The sequence below is a fragment of the Onthophagus taurus genome, chromosome 1 (genome assembly GCF_036711975.1).
Source record: "Onthophagus taurus isolate NC chromosome 1, IU_Otau_3.0, whole genome shotgun sequence".
NCBI lineage: Eukaryota > Metazoa > Arthropoda > Insecta > Coleoptera > Scarabaeidae > Onthophagus > Onthophagus taurus.
The window spans coordinates 7,280,122-7,304,898 of NC_091966.1; the positions used below are offsets into that span (position 1 = coordinate 7,280,122).

Below are 24,777 nucleotides of genomic sequence, written 5' to 3' on the forward strand. Positions count from 1 at the left end.
ATTAGCATTGTGTACATTAAGATAACGTTTGAAGAGCAATCAATTTACACCCACATGACAAAACATAATTGATTTGGTATCATCAGATAACTAACCCACACGTTACACTTTTTTTACTCACATATTTTTTTTTTGAATGAATGATTAACGATAAAAAAATTTACGCAAAAACTTTTTTTTTAGCTGTGTCCAAAGAAGAACAAGAGGACCAACAACACGGGAAACTTCCTTACAATGGATACAGTGATGAGTTCCTGGACAGATTGGAGCCGAATGGTAATATTCCAGCTGGTAAAGGTGATATTAGATATGGTAAGAATTAATTTTATTATTAAAATAAGTAATAAATTGAAAATTAAATAAAATTATTTTTAGAATGGAATAACATGGGAGGACACGATAGGGTAAAACGTCAACTTTCCGTATCATCCGATAGTAAATTACTTGATGATGATATAAGGGAAGAAACGAGGGTGATTATGAGACCGAAGAAACCTCCCAGACCGAAATCGGAGGTTTTGCTTAATCAGGGAGGCGATCACCGTCGAATGAAAAGGTTTTCCGCTTTCGGGGGTGATTCGCCATATGGAAAATCAGAAGCGTACATCAAATTAGAACAATTAGGAGAAGGATCTTATGCGACCGTGTACAAAGGATATAGCACGTAAGATTATAATACATTAAATAATTAATTATAAATAATTGTATTTGTTGTAGTTTAAAAAATCAAGTGGTTGCATTAAAAGAAATTAGACTGCAGGAAGAAGAAGGAGCCCCATTTACCGCGATCAGAGAGGCTTCTTTATTAAAGGAGTTAAAACACGCCAACATAGTCACATTGCACGATATCGTACACACCAACGAAACATTAACATTTGTCTTCGAATATGTTGTAAGTACAAAAAGATTTTTTTGACGGAAAATATGTTGAAGTTAATTTTCTTTAGCATACAGATTTATCACAGTACCTGGAACGACACGGGCGCGGACTGGATCCGCGTAACGTAAAACTATTTCTCTTCCAACTCCTAAGGGGATTGGCGTATTGTCACAAACGCAGGGTGCTACATAGGGACGTTAAACCACAGAATCTATTAATAAGCGAAATGGGCGAATTGAAGCTGGCCGATTTCGGTTTGGCTCGGGCGAAATCCGTTCCGAGTCATACTTATTCGCACGAAGTGGTTACTTTATGGTATCGACCGCCGGATGTTTTACTAGGAAGCACCGAGTACTCTACCTCTTTGGATATGTGGGGCGTTGGATGTATTTTTGTTGAGATGATTATAGGAACGGCAATTTTTCCAGGATTACGTGATACTTATGATCAACTAGATAAAATATTTAAGGTAAAAGTGATTGAAATGTTGATTGTGATAAGTGATAAGAGTTGTTTATGTATCCAGGCATTAATGCCAATATTTTTTTTTGTTGTTTTGTCATTATGGTTGATTATAAGGAGAACATTATTATATACATACAAAAAAAGTCTGAAGACGCACGACCAAACCCGAAACTTTCTAACTGCAGGTTTAGTCTTATTTCTAATGATAGTGCAAGTATTAAATTTAGCTGCGAAATTAGAAATTTAAATGACGCGGACTAATAGTTCTCGCGCGTGTATTGAAAGGTTAAAACTAAAATTGCTGCGTCCGTTTTACAACAACATTGATTTATTGAAATTTTCGTGAAACGATCCTCTGAATGTGTACAATGATTAAAAATATTATGCTTAATATGTTGTGTTCCATCTGTTGACACCACATGTTTAAAAGTGTTTCAGAGTTGTTTGTTTTTTACTTCTGAGGTTATTTTTATGAATCTGTTTTTATTTATTGTGAGTTATAAAAAGTAAATTTTACAAGATACTAAAAACATTTAATTCAAATATTTCGCTTTATGGCGAACATAAATTTTTAACGAACATTTTTTAATTTGCCAGTTATATTCTTGTTAGCATATTAAATCTTAAGTCGTAGTAAAATGCTGGACAACTCGAAATTATACTTTAATAATAAAAATAGCATATCCACGATTTTATTTAACACCCATTAAGTGTAACATTACTTTTTGGGCTTAATCTTTTTATCAAGATTTTATTTTATATTGATATAAACCAATGGAAAATGAATAATTTATATTTCCTATATTTATCACATCTATTATTATCATCATGGATGTCCTAATCAATGGATTGTCAAACTGTTAAAATCATACTCAGGTCACCACTATCAAAATCTAGTTGTTACAACAAAACAAATATACTTATACACAAAATATGGAGGTCTTCTAGGACTTTTGTGTCAATAAATACAGGGTGATTTATTAGCTCACCATCAAACTTTGACATATGTCCTAACTGTCCTATTTCAATTATTTACGAAATTATAAGATTTCTTTCTGCAGCAAATTTATTAATAGTCAGTTAAATCAAACATTCAACAAAAACAAAGTTATCATTGTAATATGTCACATATGTCAGTTTGCTATAAGGTTTAATTATTACATACAAGAAAAACTCAAACTGCTATAACTGCTATAATTTTCATGTATGCTTTTTGCAATGGAAATGCTCGACAATCAGTACGAGAATATCAAGAAAGATTTTCACAGCGTCATCTGCCATATTATTCAGTTTTTAGCGATTCTTTCAGAAGACTGAGAAACAGGTAATCCTGCTCCAGTAAAAGCTATTCGACCGCATGTAGTTAATGTAGAAGACATAGAAGCTGTAATTAAAGCTGTCATTGATAATCCTTGCATCAGCACTCGAAAAATAGCACACAACATACATGTAAGTCAAAATTTTACATGGGGCGTATTGAACCGCGAAGAATGTTCAAGCTCCTACAGCCAGGAGATAATTAGCAACGGTTAGCATTTTGTGAATGGTTATTGCAGCAACATGCGCAAAATAATGACTTCATTTCAAATGTTCTCTGGACAGATGAATCATCTTCTACACGAGATGGTATAAATAATTACCATAATGGTAAAAATCCACATGCGATTAGATCAAGGAAATTTCAACAACATTTCAGCATCAACTTCTGGGGTGGAATATTTATCAACAATTTATTAGGTTTGCATGTACTTGATGAACGCTGTAAATTACAGATTTTTTTGAACAATACACTTTTTGATTTACTTGAAGATATACCTCTTAATGTAATTCAAAATATGTGGTCCAAACAAGTGGATTAGTAATAATGGTCCATTTGCTTGGCCACCTAGATCCCCCGACCTTAATCCATTGGATTTCTAGTTATGGGGTCAAATGAAACAAATTGTGTATCAAGTAGAAATTAACACACGAGAACAATTATTAAACAGAATACAAATGGCTGCTACTGAAATAAGAAATCAACCAGACATTTTAATTCGGCTAAAGAACTCTTTAATTCGTCGTTGTGAAGCCTGTATTTTAGCAGAAGGAGGCTCTTTTGAACAATATTTGTAATATTTATATGTTTTAAAAAAAATTTAGCAGTTAATTATGATATAAAAATTAAAACTTTAAAGTGTTATAATTTCTTAAATAATTGAAATAATAGGACATATGTTTATTAACATTTTTTTTTGGTAATTGGATTAGCTGTCATATATCAAAATTTGATTGTGAGCTAATAAATCACCCTGTATAGTTTTAATAATATAATAGCACTTCCAGAAAAAAATGTGGTTCTTTTATTATTTCTTATTATTGTTGTGTTTCTGGAGTTACACATACATCATTGTTGATAGAAAGATTGTTTTCAAAGACCATATCGTGATTAAACTAAAGCTAGAACTAATACTAGAACTATAATATAATAATAATAATAATGTTTATTTGTCAATTATTATGTTATTGTTATTATATTGTGTTAGTTTTAGTTTAATTAACGCTGGCTGTGAAACCCTTCATATTTATACCATACTGTGAATATATCAAAAAGTTAATACAAATTTATTAATTATCTATGGAATGTCAGATATATTTACTGCATAAAATTAAATTTGCGATAACACTAAATGTTTGTACGTTATTTAATGATTCTGAATCAGAAATTGCAATATATATCAGTAGATTCAATTCCTTTATCAGATATAAATAGGAATTGTTTTGCGATTTGTAAGCGAATTTATATGGAATACGAATAATGGATCATTAATTTTTGTGCAAACTAAGCCAAACTAATTAAGAGATAATTTTATAAGCCATTGCATATCGAATAACTTTATGACTTCTAATAGAGGTATTTATAGCGTTGAAATAAATTATATAAGTTTACTCACCATGTTATCCACTTCTAAGAGTTAATTATGACCATTTCCGCCACTAGAATTTGGATCAGCAATTTTTCGTTGTATACAAAAAATAGAATAATTACTTTTTCTGATTTTGTATAACACAGAGTTTTTTCAGTTATTCTACATTTATTACTGCTTCCGTTCTTTTTGTGTATTTCTATTTACTCTGATACATATCTTGTCTTCCCTATTCTTGCTGCAGATATCTTTATAAGATTGCTTCTATTTCTCCATTTGAGCTCTCAATATCAGTTAATAAGAACTATGACTCGTCAATTCGAACTCTGAATCTGAGTCATTTCGAGGTGTAAACTCTAGGATTTGTGTGTCAATTCCAAATTAACTCTGAAAAAAAAGTAATATTCAAACAAATTTTAATGCGGTTACAAAAAAAAATGTAAGCAGTATTTAGATATGGTTACGGAACTATAAAGAATAAAAGATAACACAGTATTGAGAATTATTATTATTTATTAACAATTGAGATTTTCGATAGTATAGTTGTGATGGCATTCTGTGAAAACATCTTTGAAAGAAGAAAAAAAGTGTTTCTACGTCGACTGATGTAATTGGTTCAAATTTGATTTGATCAGGTTTATTTAGCAGAACCTCAATTGCATCTATCAGTAATAATAAGTATAAACAGTCCTATACCTATTTATTGTAGTTTCTCTCATATTGGGAAATTTATCAAAACATGCAGGAAATGCAGGAAATCGTTTTTGAGGAAACATTTTGACAGATTTTCGTTTAATTTATTTCTATGATTATTTGTACTATTAACTACGATTTATAATCTTTTAGTTTACTAGCTTTTACTTACCAAAAATAACAAAGAGAAGATTAAAGAAATGAAACAATTAAAACCAAAAATTAGATTTGGATAAAAATATAAAGATATAGGTAATATAAATTTGTTATTAAATTGAATTTGGAAATAAAATACGATAAAATATTCATTTCGTTGTCTTCATCACTGGTGACCGGAAATATGCGGTTACTTTTGGTCTCGATATGTCCAGAACTAAGAAAATCTTTATCAATTTTTTGAAATTTTTCCTTGTGATGAGCGTTAGGTTTGTTAGGCATCTCTCATTAAGTGTTTGACACGTTCTGTCCAAAAGTTTATTACATATGCCATCAATACAAAATAAATTTCAAATATCGGCGTTGGAATAATCTGCCATGATGTTCAATGACTTACACCTGTCGTCAAATGTAACTGATGGACAATAATAATACAAATGAATACAAACATGGATCAAAAACTGTCAAAATTCCATAGCTTTTTAATAAAAGAACATGCATTTCGTGGATGTTTTAATAAATTTCCCAATATGAGGCAAACTACAATAAATAGGTATAGGAATATTTAAAGATCATGATGCTGCATCAGAAATTGAAATATATATCAGTAGATTTAATTCTTTTATCAGATATAAATAGGAATTGTTTTGCGATTTGTAAGCGAATTTATATGGAATACGAATAATGGATCATTAATTTTTGTGCAAACTAACCCAAGCTAATAAATAATTAAGAGATAACTTTATAAGCCATTGCATATTGAATAACTTTATGATTTCTAATAGAGGTATTTATAGCGTTGAAATAAATTATATAAGTTTACTCACCATGAGAATTTGGATCAACAATTTTCCGTTGCATACAAAAATAGAATAATTACTTTTTCTGATTTTGTAACACATTTCATTTATACTGCTTCCGTTGTTTTTTGTGTGACTTCCGTTTCATCCATTAACACCACCGTCAGTTTATCTCAACACATTAGAAAATGAAAGCACCGAATTCTTTTTCCTATTAAATATTTCATATTAATTTCTGTACTCATATTGAGTATTTGTTAGGCATTATAATTTCAATATCTAGACCCATGCATTGATTAGGCAGATGAGTCTATATTTGTTTTGTTTTTAAGTCATCAAATGCCGGCTTTTCAATTAAAATCAACTTTGATTTCCATTTACTCTGATATTTTGTCTTCCATTATGCCGACGAGACGCCCTCTGGGTATGAAGTTTTCAGTCTAAATGTGTCTTTTATGGGCAGAGCTTAAATATACTTCTTGCTGCAGATCTCTTTATACGGCTGCTTCTATTTCTTTCTTTGAGCTCTCAATATCAGTTAATGAGAACTCGTTTCGAGGTGTAAATTCCAGAATTTGTGTATCAATTCCAAATTAACTCTGAAAAAAAAAAAAAATATTGAAACAAATTTGAATGCAGTTTTAATGCAAGAAGTATTTAGATATGGTTGATATAGATATTGAGAATTATTATTATTTATTAATAATGGTTAAATATTGTATTTGATCAGGATTATTTAGCAGAACCTCAATTGCATCTATCAGGAGTAGATGAGATCCTCCTAATTTTGTGATACTTTTGCTTAAAAAATTGTAATCATCTTGAGCAAATTGTGTTTTAAAATAAATCTTTACATTTTTTTATTGATTCAGCGCAGTCAGAAAATTCCTCTACAATATTTTTAATATTATTATAGTTCTAGTAATAATAGGTTTAGGAGGCAAGAGGATAGTTAGCAATTTATCTTTGCATATTTTTATCCGTATTATCCCGAACATTATCCAGATGTCGCCAATTATATCTAATATATAACTTTTACTACAATAGTCATTATTTGTCAAAAGGGATAAATTGCTAAGTTTATGTGTATAAGTTGAGAATCACCCTGTATTTATTAAGCGTAAACACAAAAATTTTGTGAAATTATATGCTCCCACATAATGTTTTGGAGCGAAAATATTTTAACTCTAAATTTGTATTCATGCGCAGTTCACTAAAATATCAGGAGCTCTCTTTAAATAAACAAAGCAGGCAATAAAAATCACATCATATCTTCCGCTCGACTTCATCTTAACTAAACAACTATAAAAAAATTAACAACTTAAATTTACGATCTATTTATGTGTAGAACATTTTTTGACTTGAAATATAATAAAAATAGAACTTTATTGTTAATATACTAATATTTTTTAAATAATTTGTAGGTGCTTGGAACTCCAACAGAAGAAGATTGGCCTGGAGTAACAAGATTACCAGGTTATAAAGCACATAAATTAGGTAAATACCAACCTCGTAAGTTAGGTTTGTACTGGCCAAGATTACACGACGTGGTTCAAGGTGAAACAATGGCCACAGCGTTATTACAACTCGATCCTCAGCATAGAATCGGTGCGGATCAAGCGATGACTCACCAATATTTTAGCGGATTACCAAAGAAGCTACTCGAGCTTCCCGATGGTACAAAAAATAATTTATAATTTAATAAAATAATTAATTTTTTTAATAAATTCCAGATGTATCAATATTTAGTGTGGAAGGTGTCCATTTGTACCCAGAACACTACTCGGGCATCAAATGAGGCCTAAATTCGGGACGTCCCTTCTCAGGAATAATACACAACTAAAACGACCAGTCGCGTCTGGACACCTTCTTCCCCCTAATTATTAAAAAAAGAAAAAAGTAATAAAGAAACCCCGGCACACACGCTTGTTACACAAAAACAAAATACATCTGATCCCACCAGCAATTCATTCACACACACGTAGTTAAAGAAAAGGATCGATCTTTAAAAAGATATGAAAAAAAAAAAATAATAGGTTTTTAAATTAAAACGAAAAATAATTGCGAAACTGATAGAATAAGGTCGGTTTTCGATAAAAGAAGTGTACCTTTTTCCTTTACGCTTGATTAAGCGTAATGGTATATTTCTCAAATAGTAATAAGATCAAAAAAAAATTTATAACATACTTTAAATGGTTACGTTACGTGTTTTTGTTTTGCACCAAAAAATTTATGTAAAATTATGTTTTGACGGTTATTTTTAGATTATTTCAAAATTTTTTTGCGTACGTGCCATTTTCTTAAAGACTTAATATTTTTGTTTTTCTTTAATTCCAAAAAGTTGTTAAAATAAAGTTTTATTTAAATTAATTATTGATTTATCTTAAGGTATGTCTAAACATTTTTTTTTGAGCGCGGAAAACATTCTATAAATAATGTTAGCGCTTATTAAAACATAAACAGCGCGAGGCAGCCGCGCTCAAATGTCGTATTTGAATGTTTAAACACACCCTTAAAGAGTTATTGAACAAATCTTATCAATGGCATTTAATTACATATTTCTGGCGAATTTCTTTTGATTATTTTAGTTTAGAAGTTATTTTTTTATCATTATACAGGAGGGTGTTTTAAAGTAATAAAATTGAAAATTCGTGTAGAATAGTTAATTTTAAGAATAAATCATTATACAAGTTTTTTTTTTTTTGAAATTTCCACGAATAAAAAATCATTATCATCAGAAGTATGTAATTATATTTTGTTAAACCATTGTTTTTGCCGATTTCTTCATTGTCAAATAAGTTACGTGGGCTAAATTTAAAAGATGCAGCTTATTAAAAAAAAAATTATTTGTAATTTGTTTGATGATGGAAAAATAACCTTTTCAATTTTTTTTTTCAACTTGTTCGCTATGGGCCTAAAACTACGTTTAAGAAAAAAAAACATAGTGAAGAAATGAATTATAATAAACTACAACATAAACAATGTGGTGGCAATAGTGTGTTTTGTAAATCGAACTAAAATCAATCAGAATTTAAAATAATTAAAAAAAAAATGGAAACGTAAAAGTGTAAACAAATTCATATAGATCCATTCCTTCCATGGTGCTCAATTATTACTATTTGTAAACTAAGACTAAACTAGCTAAGTCTCTCCAATCGCGTAGGCTGTAAACGCTGCAGTGCAGTTGACTGACAAAAAATGGATTAAGAAAATAAAAAGGATATTCACGGAAAATATTCACAAATAATTAAAAAAAAAAATAATAAACATTATCTTAGAATAGAAGTGGAGGTCCGGGCACAAATCCTCTCTCGTACTTCCATTCGAGATAAACCTTAGATTTCATTCATTCGAAGAAAAAAATAAATAAATTAATAAATAAGTAGAGAAAGAGATTATCTCTTCGATTTTTTCGAGTAGCGCGCTCAGTAGCAATGTAGGCGACTTTTTTTATACAGTTGAAATATGTATTATTTATTATTGTATCAAAAAAAAAACTTAGCTTTCATTTAATTATACAATTTATTATCTTTAGTATCATTATTATTTTTTACGTCAATGTTAACCATTACTGTTAGCCTCCTTTCTTCTTTTATTTAATTTTTTATAACTTCTACGTAATTTTTTTACACATTCTTAAGATTATCTCAACTTACGATGTAAATGATCAAAAATTTTTATAATTAAGTCATTTAAAACCAAGTATAACTAAATTTAATTACAGTTTAATGACACTCAAAGTCAGTAATATAATATTCGTTTATACCTTAGATGGTGAGATAATCTTGGAACATACTGTATATTCGCCAATAAGTCAATTTAAAGAAAACTATTACGTGCCAAATAGGCAAAAAACATCTTGCTTTAAAAAAAAATAACTTAAATTTAGCTGTATTGTTAAATAAAGCAACATGTTGTAGATGAAAAAAAAACTATGTACATTTTTCCAGGCCTAAAAATAATTATTTGTTAATTATTTAGTTATTAATGATTCTAAATTTTTAATTGGTATTTAGATATTCATTTTAGTTGCAATATAACTTACATAATAACGCTGTGAGTCGATTTAGGTAAAAAAAATTTCTCGTCTTTGTAATTTTAGTCTTTATAAATTTTACGTAGGATTTGTAAACAAAAAAAAAAAACAGACTTGTGAGAAAATAAATGGTAGTTTTTTCGTAGTCCACGGCACTAAAGAAATTAAAAAAAAAAATAATAAGTAAGGCACGCGGCAAAAATGCACCCCTCCTTAATACGGTACGTCCAAATAAAAATCAAACGGCTGTAAGCATTAAAAAAATTTAAAAAAATCGATTGCAAGATTAAAACGATTAATTAATTAATTAATCGATGGGTTGTTGTTCCATTTTTTCACAAACGTTTCAATTTCTCGGCTCAATGCACGCTTTAAAATAAATTAAAACAAAAAAAATTGTAACGAAAAATTAACACAAAAATCGTTTTTGTTAAACACTTTCGCTAATTACAAAAAAAAATAAATAGATTTCTCTACTAATTATAAATTAATAATAATAAATCACTACCGTTTTTTATCACTACAATAAAAGAATTAAAAAAAAGAGGGCGTTTTCGAAACGATTTTAAATGAAAACGTTGTCTTTTCCACTTAAAAAAATAAAAAAAAAACACTTTTGTGATAGAGAGTTGTTATTGGTTTGACCAGAATTATTAAAATAATTACATTACGTGGAAGAAAAAAAAAAGGAAAAGGATAGGGAGCGTAATATCTATTTGAAGTTAAGATAAAAATTTTATTACACCTCGAGTAATGGTGTACGTAATCACTGTACCATGTTGCATTGTAAATATAGTTGTTTATATTAATAAAATGATTATACGAAAAAAAAAACATACCCGGAACTATTACTAATTGTAAGTAATAAATGTCTTTGTATATGAGTATTAAGTTATTCTGTTCTAATTATTTACCCTAAACACTTTTTTTAACAATAATAAAAATAAATAATATCAATATTAAGATTTAAATTTGATCAGGTAAGCTATAATATAAAAACAAATAAATTGTTTTATCTACGACTGCTTGGATAAGTCATCATTACCGCACTCATTTGAGTTACGTAATGAAGTTCATTACCGCACTGGTTTCATTACGTAACGCATTTTTAGCCTAATCAGAACAGACTTAATTTATTGAAACGAGCAACAATACAAACAAAAGTGCTATCTACTTACAGAGAAATAATACTATTTATTCTAAACATTAATTGTTATGTTTTTACATTTCGAAACACTTATTCCAGATGAGTAAACATGTTGTTGAAATTGACAATTCAAAATTGTCAACAATCATTTCAAAATATTTTTATAAATATCAAATAGACTTTTTTAAAGAAATTGATTTTTTAGTAATTTTTAGCAGTCGTAGATAAAATGCGATTATGTTTCTAGCCCTTGTAATATAAATAACTATTTTGTAATTTGCGACGGTAATGAAAGCTATTACAGTACTCAAACGGGTGCTGTAATGAGACTCTTTACAGCATCCGATGCTGTAATGAGATTTTAGTAACATTTTATGGAACCAGTTCAAGTTGGTGACATTGGGTTTTTAATTTTTGTAGTTGTCAATGTGACAATTTTTGTCTATGGATGTTTAAACACGTTCTTAGCATCGAATACAAGGTTCACAATGATGAGGACATTGAACTCTGAGTAATTTCTCTTATATTAGGAGTGTACATTAAAATTTTTTTCAGGTGAATACATTTTGTGTTTTGACATTTCTAATTGTCAATTCAAATTTCTATTTTCAAGTGTTACGGTGTTACCAACTGCTACGTACCTGTTTCCCTACATTGTTAAAATTTATTTTATTGTGTGTCTTACGAAACTAGTTTTTTAATATACTATTACCTAACATGTAGTCAGTATGGATTTCTTTGAATCCTGCATTACCAAAATGAGTTGATACCTAAATCAAGATACTTCCCCATGTAAATTTTTGTAGTCAAAAAATATCGAATAGACACGAGAACAAATGAGCTTTAATACAACCAAGAGTCCCACAACTTTGCAACGAGAAAGTCATCTAACTTCTGTGTGAAGTAGAAAAAATCATAACAATTTCCAAAGTTCTCTCAGTATATTTTACGATACGATTTCTTTTTTCGCCAAGCAACTGGTTTTATTCACCTTAAATAAGACACCTTATTTTTGTAATAGGATGAAGTGTCGTCGACATAAATCAACCCATCCCAACATGTCATCCAAATCTTCTTGCTTTAAGACGTCTATCTTGTTTCTTAATTACATATAGCCTATTTTGGGAAGTTAAGCTCCAGCTTTCTTTCTAAAAAATATATACAGGAAAAATTTAAGGGATTCCGATAAAGAAGATAACCAAGCAAATAATCCACCACATTCTATTCACCTTAAATATGAACACTGTATTCCTGTCATGAGATGAAGTGTAGTCAACAAAAACCAACACAACCCAACCCGTACGTGACATGCTGGGCTGGGTTTAGTTGGGTTGGATTGATTTACCCAACCCAACTGCTGTTGTTGCAATGGATTTCCTTCTTTTGTTTTTGTGTTAAAAGATTTCTCTTCCCACTCCTTATTTACCATTCTTCTCCAAACTCCGTAAGTCCGTATTCTCTTTATTTCGACTTCACAAGCTTCCTCCTCTCGCATCTTTCGTTCTTCTTCTGTTTCCGTTCTTCTCTAATGTCACTCTTCTCCTCTAAGTTTTTAGCAGGTTTCGTAGCTCCTGTGTTTTTATCTCTTTCTTCATTTCATCCTCCCTCATAATTTATCCCAATCTTTCTAGCTTCGCAGCCGCAACCTTTATCTCTCTCTTTGTATTGTGTTCCACATTTGTTCTCAGTACCACCATCAATAGCAACATCGTTGCCATTGTGTGCTCTAGCCTCTCTGCCTGTTTGCTTCTTCTGCCACTTGTTTCTTTTCTCTCTTCCTTTCCATTTACATCCTCTCCCTTTCCTCTCATCCTTCTTCCTGCATTCCTTCTCCGGTGAAACTTCTTCGTGTCTTGAAGAATTTCTTTTCACGTTATCAAAGGACCACGTCCTCACTGGGGTTGCTGTGTCTAAGCTTCCCAGCCTTAAAAAATCCCATTAGCTTCATTTACCGCTGTCTACCTCAACCGCCGTCTTGCTCAGGTCGTCATCATCTTCCTCTTCTTCACTCGTATGAGTCTGCATCTCTTCTGATTTCTTCCTTTTTATAGCTCCTTGAGGGTTTGTCTTGTCTACTTCTTTTTCATCTTCTGATGGCAATCAGCTTGGCACCGACTTTCTTTGGGAAGCTATCTTAGGTGGAGAGCGGCTCAACAGAGTACTTCTTCTAAAAGGAAAATCCTCTTCATTACTCCGGCCAACAGAGCTCTGTGATAATCGGTCTTCATAGTCACGCGAGCTCGACCCTTTCTCACGTGCGGTCTGCGACTGTCTTTGTCCTGCAGACCCATCCAAGGCTTTTTGTTTTGATTCCATAAAACCCATTTTTAGAGATGCCCAGCGCCTTCTTTACGCTCAGTCTTATGCTTACCCGACAGGCTTTTATCTAGAGCAAGGGTGTTCAACCCCTTGGATACAGTCAGTACGGCTTCGCCTCTTGGTGCCGTTCCGTAACGGTGTGGATTGATTTACCCAACCCAAGTTAACGCAAGTCCACCCAACCCAAATCAACCCAGCCCCACATGTCACCCAAATTCCTTTGTAAGAATCCTACTTTTTCTTACTTTAAAACATACATTGTTTCTTAATTATACATAGCATATATTGGGTAGATGAGCTTCAGCTTCCCCACCATCGTATACAAGGTCTTCTGAGGGGTTTATTTGGTCTTAGGGATTCATCCTTGGTAGTCTTGAAGCTTCCATACGTTCACCACGGGGGTCACTCCATTCCCATCTTGTGTTGGTGGGCCTTCTCACAATGTCCTGGATATAGCATATCTCTCTGATATTCTTACTTCTTTTATGGTCCTACAAGATGTATTCTGTTAATGACCTTAGCGTCTTCATCTATACTGTTCTGAGAATTTTTTTGTGGTAGCATTTTCTGATTTATCACGTGTACCACAACAAGTCTTATATGTATATAGTGACTTTGCTTTTTAAGGACATATACTTGTTTTGATATATTATATCCCGCAGATAACCTGATATCAATGCTCCTTTCGTTGCTTAAGCTATAACATCTTCTTGGAAATTCTTGCTGCTCGTAGTATTGACGCGAAGATATTTAAACCTCATCATCTGATCTGAACTTGTTGTATACTGCCAATTTGCATCGACATGGCACCCTTGGTATTTTTAGAGATTTTGTTTTTGGTACCAAAATTTTCATGTAGAATTTTGTTGCTGTTTTCCAAACTGGTATAGTATTCTCTCATAACCGTAGCCAACTCTTTTCACGTCGGTTATTTTTTTGTCCATAATCAAATTGAAGTGTGGAACTTAGACTTGTCACGCTTGCTTTATTCTTATTTTCCTATCTATAGTAATTATATTTCATTGCACCTTTATCTCTCGTTATTCAGCATTATACATCGCAAGATGTTGGTTGTATCTTTTACCTTCTCGCTACTTTTAATATGTAAATGATGATTATTATATTTTTGAAAGATATACACTGAGATACAGAATCATTTTAATGCACTTTAATAATCATTCCTTCCAAATTGGAGTTCATTAATAAAAAGTTAATACTTTTGTTTTCCGAACTTAACCCTCAGCCAATCATATTCCCCAACGAATAACAGATGTTCTACTTCTAGTTGTTTCCTTCCTTAATGATAATCGCTTGGTTATCGGCATACATCACACCTTCCTTCATCTGTATTTGCTTGTCAATTCATTGCGAACTTTCCCAGTTCTTTAGGACCTTTTCCTTGGTGTTATCTATATTAAATTCTTGCTTTAAATCAACCTCTAACTAAAAGTTTTGAAACAGCACTGGAGTCGCCAGCTTCTATCGAGTAGGCAGCAACGCTACTTGCTGTTTTCATATCACCGTAATTGCTAAGGCTAACTCATAATACCATAAAGTAACGCAACTGTTTCTGTATCGAGCTCATCCAGGTCATCATGGATTGCCGAAAGTACAATACCACAAACTCGGTTATTGCAGATCTGTTTTGGACACCACCTGGAAAGGATTCTGAGTATACAACTGATACAAAGCCAATCCAATCTTAAGTATAAGTAGATGATCTACAAGACAATAAGATTATAAAGAAGAACAAAATTAAGCTTCTGAGCTAGTCAATGCAAAGTTTTACCGTCAATCCAATAGATAACCTTTGGTGAGTACATGATGACACTTAACTTCAATGAATTTCAATTATCTCAAGCATTTTCGACTGTCTGCACCTTTCTGCAATTAGCCGAAAACGCTACAATATTAAGAAAAATATCGTCGCTAGATATCACAATTATTTGCGTCTACAGAATTTGTAACATGATGTGAAAAGTTATATAACTAAACACCGCCTACATCTGTTAGATTAGTAATCAATTCAATCTCCATTGTATTCGTTACAATAGCAATTTCCATATTTTAAATTAAACTCATTTCCACCTTGTTCTTGCCATTAAAAGCAACTCAAAAAATTGTATGAATTTTGTCTGATGAAACAATTTGTTTTCCATTTCTTTTCAAGAAAATCAATTTTGTGTTTTACTTCAATAAACAAGATTTCTTCATTTCTTGTTATTTTAAAAACAGTTTCATAGCAACAATACAAAATAAATCTTCTCATATTACTAAAAATCATTTTAAAAATTCAAATAGACGTTTGCATACGTAACGTGTTCTCTTGCAAAATAACTTGGTGTGAAACAAACAACAATTATAATTGCAAGACTATATTATCCTTCTTGGAGAAAGATGCATCGTCCTTGCGCTCGATAAAACGGAAGAGCGGCTTACTAGGAGCCTTCGACGACCTTCGCTAATCGTCATTGGCGGTATATTATAGTGTGGCAATACCCCGTATAACGGAATTCGTCGGCGAATTGTGCACGTGTTTATAAACGTGTCCCCCTTTCATTAACAAGAGTAAGAAACATTCTATTAAGATTTTATTGAAAAAAAAATTTTTTTTTCAGTAAAAAGTCACGAATTTGATTGAAATATTATTATATGATTATAATTTATTTAAAAGAATTAGAAATTTTAGAATATTAAGTTTTTACCAACATACAGATGAAATATAATTTCAAAAAGATTAATTTTGAATTTTTTTAGGTTATGTTGGGTTTAGGAATTTTATTCAAAGGAAATCTTAGACAAATCATATTTATAATAATGAATAACTTTTAAAAGTAACATTCGTTCATTCTTAATATTTTCTTGGAAGAAAAGTTTAAATTAAGTTGAAAAATTGACAGTTCTTTATTTTAGGTTATGTCAAATTTATGTTAAATTCTTTCACAATGTTAAAATCTTAACAGTTAAGAATTCCGTTGTTTGTAACTTAAACACGTTTCATTCTCTAATTGTTAATAATTTGTTGTAAAAAATGTTTTAAAATCAAAATTATTTATTTTCATGTGAGGTTATGCTGTAAAATTTATGATTTGTTTATTTGAAATTTAAAACTCTTACCAAAATCAACAAGAATTCTTCATTTATATCCTCTAAAACCTTTTTCCGTATCTTTTTAAATCATTATTTAGGTTAAAAAAGATATTAAAATAAATATGTCAATCAACAGCGTTTAGCAATTTTTGAATCAATATAGTTCCCATAATTACGAATGGATGTCGCTGTTAAATAAATATGAAAAGATTTTCTTTTTAATTTGCAAAATTAATATTCCATCATTTTTAATTAATAAGGTTGGATCTTGTTTATTCATTATCATAATAAGTAAATTTAATTAATTAAAAGTAAAAATAATCGATTTTGTAAAATAAAGGTTGGTATTTATCCATCTTAAGAATAACGGCTATTCTTGATTTAATTGACTTCTTTTGTTTATTCTAACCTATATCTAATCAAGTTTGACATTTGACGTAACGTTTCGATGTGAGGTGATGTAGTTGTTCGATTTTAAGTATTTATTAAAACAATATCAACTTATCATTTAAAAATTCATTAAAGCGTTGTCAAAGAATAAATAAAAAAATGTTTTACAGGGTGGTGGTCGGTGAAGGGGTCAAAGGGGGCCTGAGACGAACGGTACGGTACCTGGAAAGCCGTTGCTGTCGTACGCGAAACTCGACCGTTTTACCGTTACTCGGTCCTCCTATAGCGGCGTCGTCGCCGCCGTCGGTTTGTTATTCGTCGCGTGCGCCGCCGCCGCGGCCGCCGTCGCTGCCGTTGTTGTTGCAGTGCGAGACGAAAGCGTATCGAGTGCGGACCAATTCATCGACAAGCACGTTGAGTGCCACGAGTAGTAGTAAAAGAGCCGCGAATATTGTGCCCGAACGGAAACCCTCAGACAACAACAGCCAGGTCAGGATGCCCGAGTCGAAACCGTTCCAAAGATTACCGGACACCGTCAGGCCCGTTCATTACAGTCTGACCCTCAAGCCGGATTTGAAAACGTTCGCCTTCGATGGGAGGCTCGCCATCGAAATCGAGGTAACATATGCCAAAGGGGGGACAGATAAACAACATTGAAATTGCGACTTTCGACCTAGATAACAATCGTTTTATGGTCGGTCTCTTTGACGTAGTTTATTTATTCCTTTTTTCTGTTAACAATAACGATCTTTTTGTCTTTTATTTTCTTTTTTTGTTGAAAATAAGGTGAAAATGAATGCGGAACGGTTTACTTTATCCTTTTTTTTTTCATTTAAGATTTAGGTTGGTTCCACGAGTCTACGACATAACCTATAAATATGAAAACCTAACCGCCAACTGTCAGATTAGATTAAGGGTTAAGTTATGTCAAAATTTAATTTTCAAAATAACTTATAATATTCAATTTGAAATCTTAATAACGTAGATGAATTTGCATTTTTTCCCCCTTGAAATACCGCCAAAGTTAAAAATATCCACGAAAAATTCCTATTTTTGTTAATGTTTAGTTACAAAAAATTGGTTTTATCTTCATATTTAAACATAAAATTCTTATTCTGTTATAAGCAAGTTATTTTTTATCATTCTTATCTGGATTTATTTAAAATTAAACACAAGATAAAAATAATTAATAAAAATTTAATTTAATTTTGTTAATTTCCAGGTTGTAAAACCAACAAATAAAATCGTACTTAACGCCTTAGATTTAATAATAAAAGAATCAACGGTAGAAAATATCAAAGATGAGAAATTAATCGCAATTGAAAAAGTTAATTTATCGTCGGAAGATGAAACGGCCGAATTTTGCCTAACAGAAACCCTCGCCCCCGCTTCATATAGAATGCACATCACCTTCGAGGGCGAAATCAACGATAAAATGAAGGGTCTCTATCGAAGCAAGTACATTAACGAAAAGGGGGAGGATTGTTACGCGGCCGTAACACAATTTGAATCGACTGACGCGAGAAGGTGTTTTCCCTGTTGGGACGAACCCGCTTTAAAGGCGACATTTGACATTAGCTTGATTGTTCCGCCGAAATTGGAGGCGTTATCGAACATGCCGATTAAAACGACGAGCAATGTTGGCGATTTGGTAAAATACGATTTTGAAAGGACCCCGATTATGTCTACTTATTTGGTAGCTACAGTTGTTGGGGAATATGATTACGTTGAAGGAAAATCGTCGGATGGGGTTTTGGTTAGGGTTTATACACCTAGGGGGAAAAAAGAACAGGGTTTATTCGCTTTGGAAGTCGCTACGAAAGTGTTACCTTATTATAAAGATTATTTTAGTATCGCTTATCCATTACCCAAGATTGATTTGATTGCTATTGCTGATTTTAGTGCTGGAGCTATGGAAAATTGGGGATTAGTTACATACAGGTAATTATTAGATCCAATACTGCTCAATTTTGATTTGAAATTTTGATTATGATTTGTGAAAATATTAATTTATTGTAGCTCCAAACTCAAAAAACTTATCTTGGTTTATTCTAATTGTATATTTGATTGATAGCACATTATATTTTAATAATAAAACATAATATGCCTGGATCATATTAAAATGTGAAAAAAATTTTAAGGTTAAAAAATTGTGCTGTAACAATTTAAATAAAAAAAAAAATAGTAATCGAAATAGTGACTTAGGTCGCTTGGGGCCGAGGCACCACAATGAATATTGTATCAACCCAGAAGTATTGAACGCATTGCAGCAACTCAGCCGCAAGCGATCGATTTTTACCAAAATAGTCGATTTATTATAACCTATTTCTTTAAAGAAGTAGTAACTAAGATCGCTTATAAAAATTTGTTAAAAATTCTATTTGAATTCTTAATTTCAGTTGTCTTTACTTCAAGGATTTATCCGAATGTTTAGGGAAATGTGCGCATCCATGAAATGGCACTTCAGTTTAATTCAGACCTTGACTTCCTGTATTTTCCTCCTCCAGGCCCGTCTGTCCCTTGCCATCGCTTTTCAATTATGCACCTGTAGTATGTTTGCGCATCTGTTTCCAGTTTATCCTGCCAGCACCTGGCCTGGTCACCCACTGGTCACCTGGTCTTCCCACTGGTCGTCTGCCTTCAAGTTCCTTTAGATGCACTCTTATGACCACTCTTGAAACGTCCATTCTTTCTATATGACCCGCCTATTTGAGTCTTTGCAGTTTTTGCAGGGTGTTTCTGTAAGCCGTGGCATACTTTTAATCACACATACTAGAGTGAAAACGATGTCGATTCGTGTAAAAAATTTTGATCGAAACCCATAAATGGCTAAGATATGGGCCTTCAAAGTTAATAAAATTTTCAAACATATTCTTAAATACTTTCAATATGTTGTCGTAGAAAAACTAAATTTTGCAAACTATGCAATTCAATATTGAAAATATTGAACCACGGGATCAATGCTATTCAGGGTGTTCACAAAGGCTATTTCTTTAAAAAAAAATTTGGTGTCATAAACTCTTAAATTAATCACCATGTGTGTAAGAAGTTTGAATACATGGTTGAATGCGCGTTAGCGCCCTTGATGCTACACCTCGTGGGAGCGTACCCGGACTAAGGGTTGATGAGCAGCTTTGATCCACCTTGGCCCGAGAGGGTCAGTGAGTGAGTGGTATCATTGAGCGGCACCTGACAGGGGCAAACCCGCACTGGACCTGTGCATATGCACGCCCGGTGAGAGGGGGAGTCGGTCAGGAAGCGGAATCAGCCAAAATCGAGATAAGCTCGTTATAACATCTCAGACCTCTTAGAGGGAGGATGTACAAAGAGCCGCGTATAGAATACGCACTCCCCGTACCATACATACATACAAGCCCTTAAATTTTCCAACTAATTCTAAAAGCCTATTCCATTTTAAAATAATTTTCACTCTTAGAAATTTTTGATTAGATGTTTTCGAAATCTTTGCAAAAAGATACAACCTCGATTTTGGAATGTTTTCATTAATCGTAGGTGCCTATGGAAACAAATTGTAAGTAAAGACAACCTGATACAAAAACATTTCGAAATATCGAAAGACATTTACGTGAGACAGGAAGTTTAATCAGTTCGTACAGATCGTTGTACTGCTAGTACTGTTGATAGGAACAGCTTAGACATTTCAGAATATCCAAAGGTACATCTTGGCATGTCCACCATCAACAGCAATTGTATGATTGTAAAATTGCTGATCATCCCTTTGCAAGTACAGTGTTGCCATACTATGATGGAAAAATGTACTATTGATAAAAAGTACTTTTTGTAGAAAACCATTCGTTTCAGAAATGTTGAAGAATAATTATTTTGAAGAAAATCCAGATTTTATGCTACGTTTAGTAGTAATTTGACAGATTTCTTTTAAACGAACTTGAATCTGTTTGTGAATAACTCAAAAACAATACATTTGTTCAAACATTTGTAAGAGTATAAATAATTTTAAAATGACATAAGCTTTTAGAATCTGTTGGGTTGGGTTGGAAAATTTAATGGTTAAACATAATTAAGACATTGTAAAGAAATAACTTTTGTGAATAAGCTGTGTTGAATTAATCTCGTGTTTGCATATTTTTAAAAGTGATCTTAAACGATTTCTCATGATAACATTACACTGTTTGCCAAATTTTATCCTTCTAAGACAAATCATATTGAAAATATTTTTATTTTTATAGCAAAAATTTTTACAGGAATCGTCATTATTTTGACTCTAGTATGTATTTGTGATTAAAATTATTTCACGACTTACAGAAACATCCTGTATATGTTGAAACGCTAACTTCCTGTAAGAGATTGTATAGCTCATGGTTGTATCGTATTCTCCATTGTTTGTCTTCTTTGACCGGACCGTAGATTCTGCGCAGAATCTTTCTCTCGAAAGCATCTCGGTTTGATTCGGACTTTTGTGACAGCGTCCAAACTTCACTACCATAACATAGAACTGATATTATAATTGTCTTATAGAGCTGTATCTTTGTTTTTCTATGGATGTCTCGAGACTTGAAAAGGTTGGACAGGGCGTAGCACGTTTTATTTGCGCTGGTAATTCTTTTCTGTATGTCTTTTATTTCGTCCCGGATATTGGGTATAGTGGTGCCAAGATACACAAAGTCATTTACGACCTCAAAATTCAGATCCCTAAACTTTAGATTTTGCCTTCTCGTTCCTATTTGATTGCATGAGCACCTTTGGTCTTGCTTTCGTTAATTTTCAGGCCCACCTCTCCTACTGCTCTCTCCAGCTCTGTGGAGGTTTCCAGCGCCAGGTTGAATAGCACTGGCGCTAATCCATCCCCTTGTTTTAGACCCTGGTTTATCTTGAAAGCTTCAGTTAGTCTTTCTTGTATTTTAACCCTGCCTGTGGATTCATTCATAGTTAAGCGCGTTAATCTCACTAGTTCTGGTGGGATGTTGAAGTCCTGCTTAAACAGCTTGTTTAACATCTATGTCAAACTTTCAGTATTTTTCAAAGACTTGTTTCACCACGAAAAGCTGGTCTGTTGTTGAACGTCCTTGTCTAAAGCCTGCTTGATATTCACCTATTATGGTTTCTGTTATAATACTCATTTTCCACTCATCTGGCATGCGCTCTGATGTCCACACTTTCTGTATGATGTCAGTCAACGCTTTAGTAGTGAGGTCAAGGCCTCCTTTCATCAGTAGTTCATTATTCGCAAGACCCTCCAGTGCGCTTACCACTTCGTCTACCGTCGCAGGTTCCGCAAACTCCTCCTCCTCCACAATCTGTGTTATCGCTGTACTTTCGTGCTTCGTTGTATCTTGGTTGTCTTTCTTCAAAGTATTTCGTCCATCTTTCCTCGATTTGGTGGGTATCATCATTTGGTATAACATACGTATAAATAAAACTGTCAAAATAAATGTAATAATTATCTGGCTAAATAGTTGAATAGATTAATTAAATTTCATTAAATTTAAATCAAATTTTTTGTTTATTTTTTTTAGAGAAACATGTCTTTTGGTCGATCCCCAAAATACCTCGGCAATGCGAAAACAATGGATAGCTTTAGTAGTGGGTCACGAATTAGCTCATCAGTGGTTCGGAAACTTGGTAACAATGGAATGGTGGACTCATCTTTGGCTAAACGAAGGTTACGCTTCATTCGTTGAGTTTCTCTGTGTAAACCATCTTTTCCCCGAATACGACATCTGGACGCAATTTGTCAACGACATCTATAGTAGAGCTTTAGAATTGGACGGGTTGAAAAATTCGCATCCCATTGAAGTTCCAGTTGGTCATCCATCGGAAATCGACGAAATCTTCGACGATATTAGCTACAATAAAGGTGCCTCGGTTATCAGAATGTTACATCATTACATTGGCGATGAAGATTTTCGTAAAGGAATGAACCTGTATTTGACTAGACATCAATACAAAAATACTTTCACGGAGGATTTATGGGCGGCTCTTGAAGAAGCTAGTAAGAAACCGGTTGGAGCTGTTATGTCAACTTGGACAAAACAAATGGGTTTTCCGGTAATTCAAGTTACATCAACGCCAAAACCGGATGGAAAAGGAGTTACATTAAATTTAACTCAAAGAAAATTTTGCTCAGACGGTAGCCCACCTAAAGAAGAATACATGTGGATAATCCCTATTTCCGTTTCAACATCTAAAAATCCGGGTAAAGAAGTTGCGAATACCGTTTTGAAAGCAAAAGAGGGAACGATCGAACTGAACGACGTCACAGAAAACGATTGGGTTAAATTAAATCCAAGCACTATTGGTTGTTATCGTACTCAATATCCACCAGAAATGCTTGAAAAATTAGTTCCAGCAATCAAAAATAGATCTTTACCACCTTTAGATCGTTTGGGTCTTTTAGACGATTTGTTCGCTATGGTTCAAGCAGGACATACAGGAACGGTTGAGGTACTTAAATTAATGACTGCTTTTGAAGAAGAAGTTGATTATACCGTTTGGTCATCTATAAGTAATGTACTTACTAAGTTAGGTGTTTTATTATCCCATACTAATTCTGAAAAACAATTTAATGAGGTAAAAAACATTATAATATGTATTACTGCTTTATTTATAATTTTTTTTGTAGTACAAAAAGAAATTACTTTCAAAAGTCTTTTTAAGACTTGGCTGGGATTCAATAGAAGGCGAAACCCATCTGGATACTTTATTAAGAGGTTTAATTTTGGGTAGATTAGCATGGCTCGATGATGAAAACTTCATAAACGACGCAAAAGTGCGATTTGCAAAACATATAGGTGAAGGACCAAAATTACCAGCCGATTTACGCAGCGCCTGTTACAAAGCGGTTTTAAGAGCGGGTGGACAAGAAACTTTCGATACTTTGTTACAACTGTATCGTTCGTCCGATTTGCACGAAGAAAAAGATCGTATAAGTCGAGCTTTGGGTGCCACAAAAGACGCTGCTTTATTACAAAAAGTTTTAAACTTCGCAATGTCGGATGAGGTACGTTCTCAAGATACAGTTTTCGTTATTATGTCGGTTGCTATGACTAAAGTTGGAAGAGAACTCGCTTGGACATTCTTTAAGGATAATTGGAAAAGATTAATTGATATTTATCAAGGTGGATTTTTATTAGCAAGATTGGTTAAGTTTACAACCGAAAATTTTGCTAGTGAAGAAATGGCGGTGGAAGTTGAACAATTTTTCCGCGACCATAAATCGCCTGGAACTGAAAGAACAGTACAACAAGCCGTCGAAACTATACGATTAAACGCAGCGTGGTTAGCTCGCGATAAAGACGCGATTACCGCATACCTCAATGAGAACTTTAAGTAAATGGATTCGTTTTTTTATGTTTAATTACGCAATAAACATTGTCGATATATAAAAAAAGATGAGGTGTGTGTGAAAGATTATGTTAAAGATACAGTTGGAAATATCAGGGTTACTTATGCATTTATTATTAATTTTTTTAATGGAATTATTTAAAATTAACTAAAAGAAGTATATTAGTTGTTATCATTTTGGTTGTATTAAATGGACTTTGTGGTTTTAACAGATAAATTTTTGATATTCCGACTGGTTTTTAACTAAAGGATCCTTTAGACAATGTGTGTGTGTATATAATATAATTGTGTGAATTAATTTTTGATGCCAGTCAATATATATTATAAATAAATAAAATTTACCACACATTATCTTTGCGTTTTATAATTTTTATTTTATCTTGACACAACAAAAACATTGAATTAACATGTTCAGAAAAATATCTATTTATGCGCACTCATAACCACTTCATTGAAGGTTCTTAGCTTATTTGCATATGTTTTTTCACGGTAAAATTGTAGATTTATCTTTGAGTGTAGTAAGATAATGCAAGCAATTGGAGTACTGACAACGTTAATAACGAGATTTATCA

General features: G+C 32.4%; 2 protein-coding genes across 8 annotated transcripts in view; both read left to right on the plus strand.

The window, feature by feature from the left end:
- Positions 1 to 10,827, plus strand: part of LOC111424201 (cyclin dependent kinase Eip63E) — a 43,186-nt gene extending 32,359 nt beyond the window's left edge. For all 7 annotated transcript variants that reach the window (XM_023057657.2, XM_023057665.2, XM_023057672.2 and 4 more), the window contains 6 exons: positions 184 to 312; positions 376 to 664; positions 718 to 892; positions 948 to 1,349; positions 7,325 to 7,577; positions 7,634 to 10,827. In XM_023057657.2, the coding sequence (XP_022913425.1) occupies positions 184 to 312; positions 376 to 664; positions 718 to 892; positions 948 to 1,349; positions 7,325 to 7,577; positions 7,634 to 7,698 (1,313 nt within the window). In that variant the 3' untranslated portion in view covers positions 7,699 to 10,827. The remainder of the gene's footprint in view (positions 1 to 183; positions 313 to 375; positions 665 to 717; positions 893 to 947; positions 1,350 to 7,324; positions 7,578 to 7,633) is intronic.
- A 6,143-nt stretch (positions 10,828 to 16,970) lies between these two features.
- LOC111414843 (puromycin-sensitive aminopeptidase) lies at positions 16,971 to 24,556 on the plus strand. The gene is made up of 4 exons (XM_023046293.2): positions 16,971 to 17,500; positions 18,105 to 18,823; positions 22,378 to 23,431; positions 23,484 to 24,556. The coding sequence occupies exons 1-4, from the start codon at positions 17,042 to 17,044 to the stop codon at positions 24,192 to 24,194; spliced, it is 2,943 nt and encodes a 980-aa protein (XP_022902061.2). The 5' UTR covers positions 16,971 to 17,041; the 3' UTR covers positions 24,195 to 24,556.
- The last annotated feature ends 221 nt before the right edge of the window (positions 24,557 to 24,777 follow it).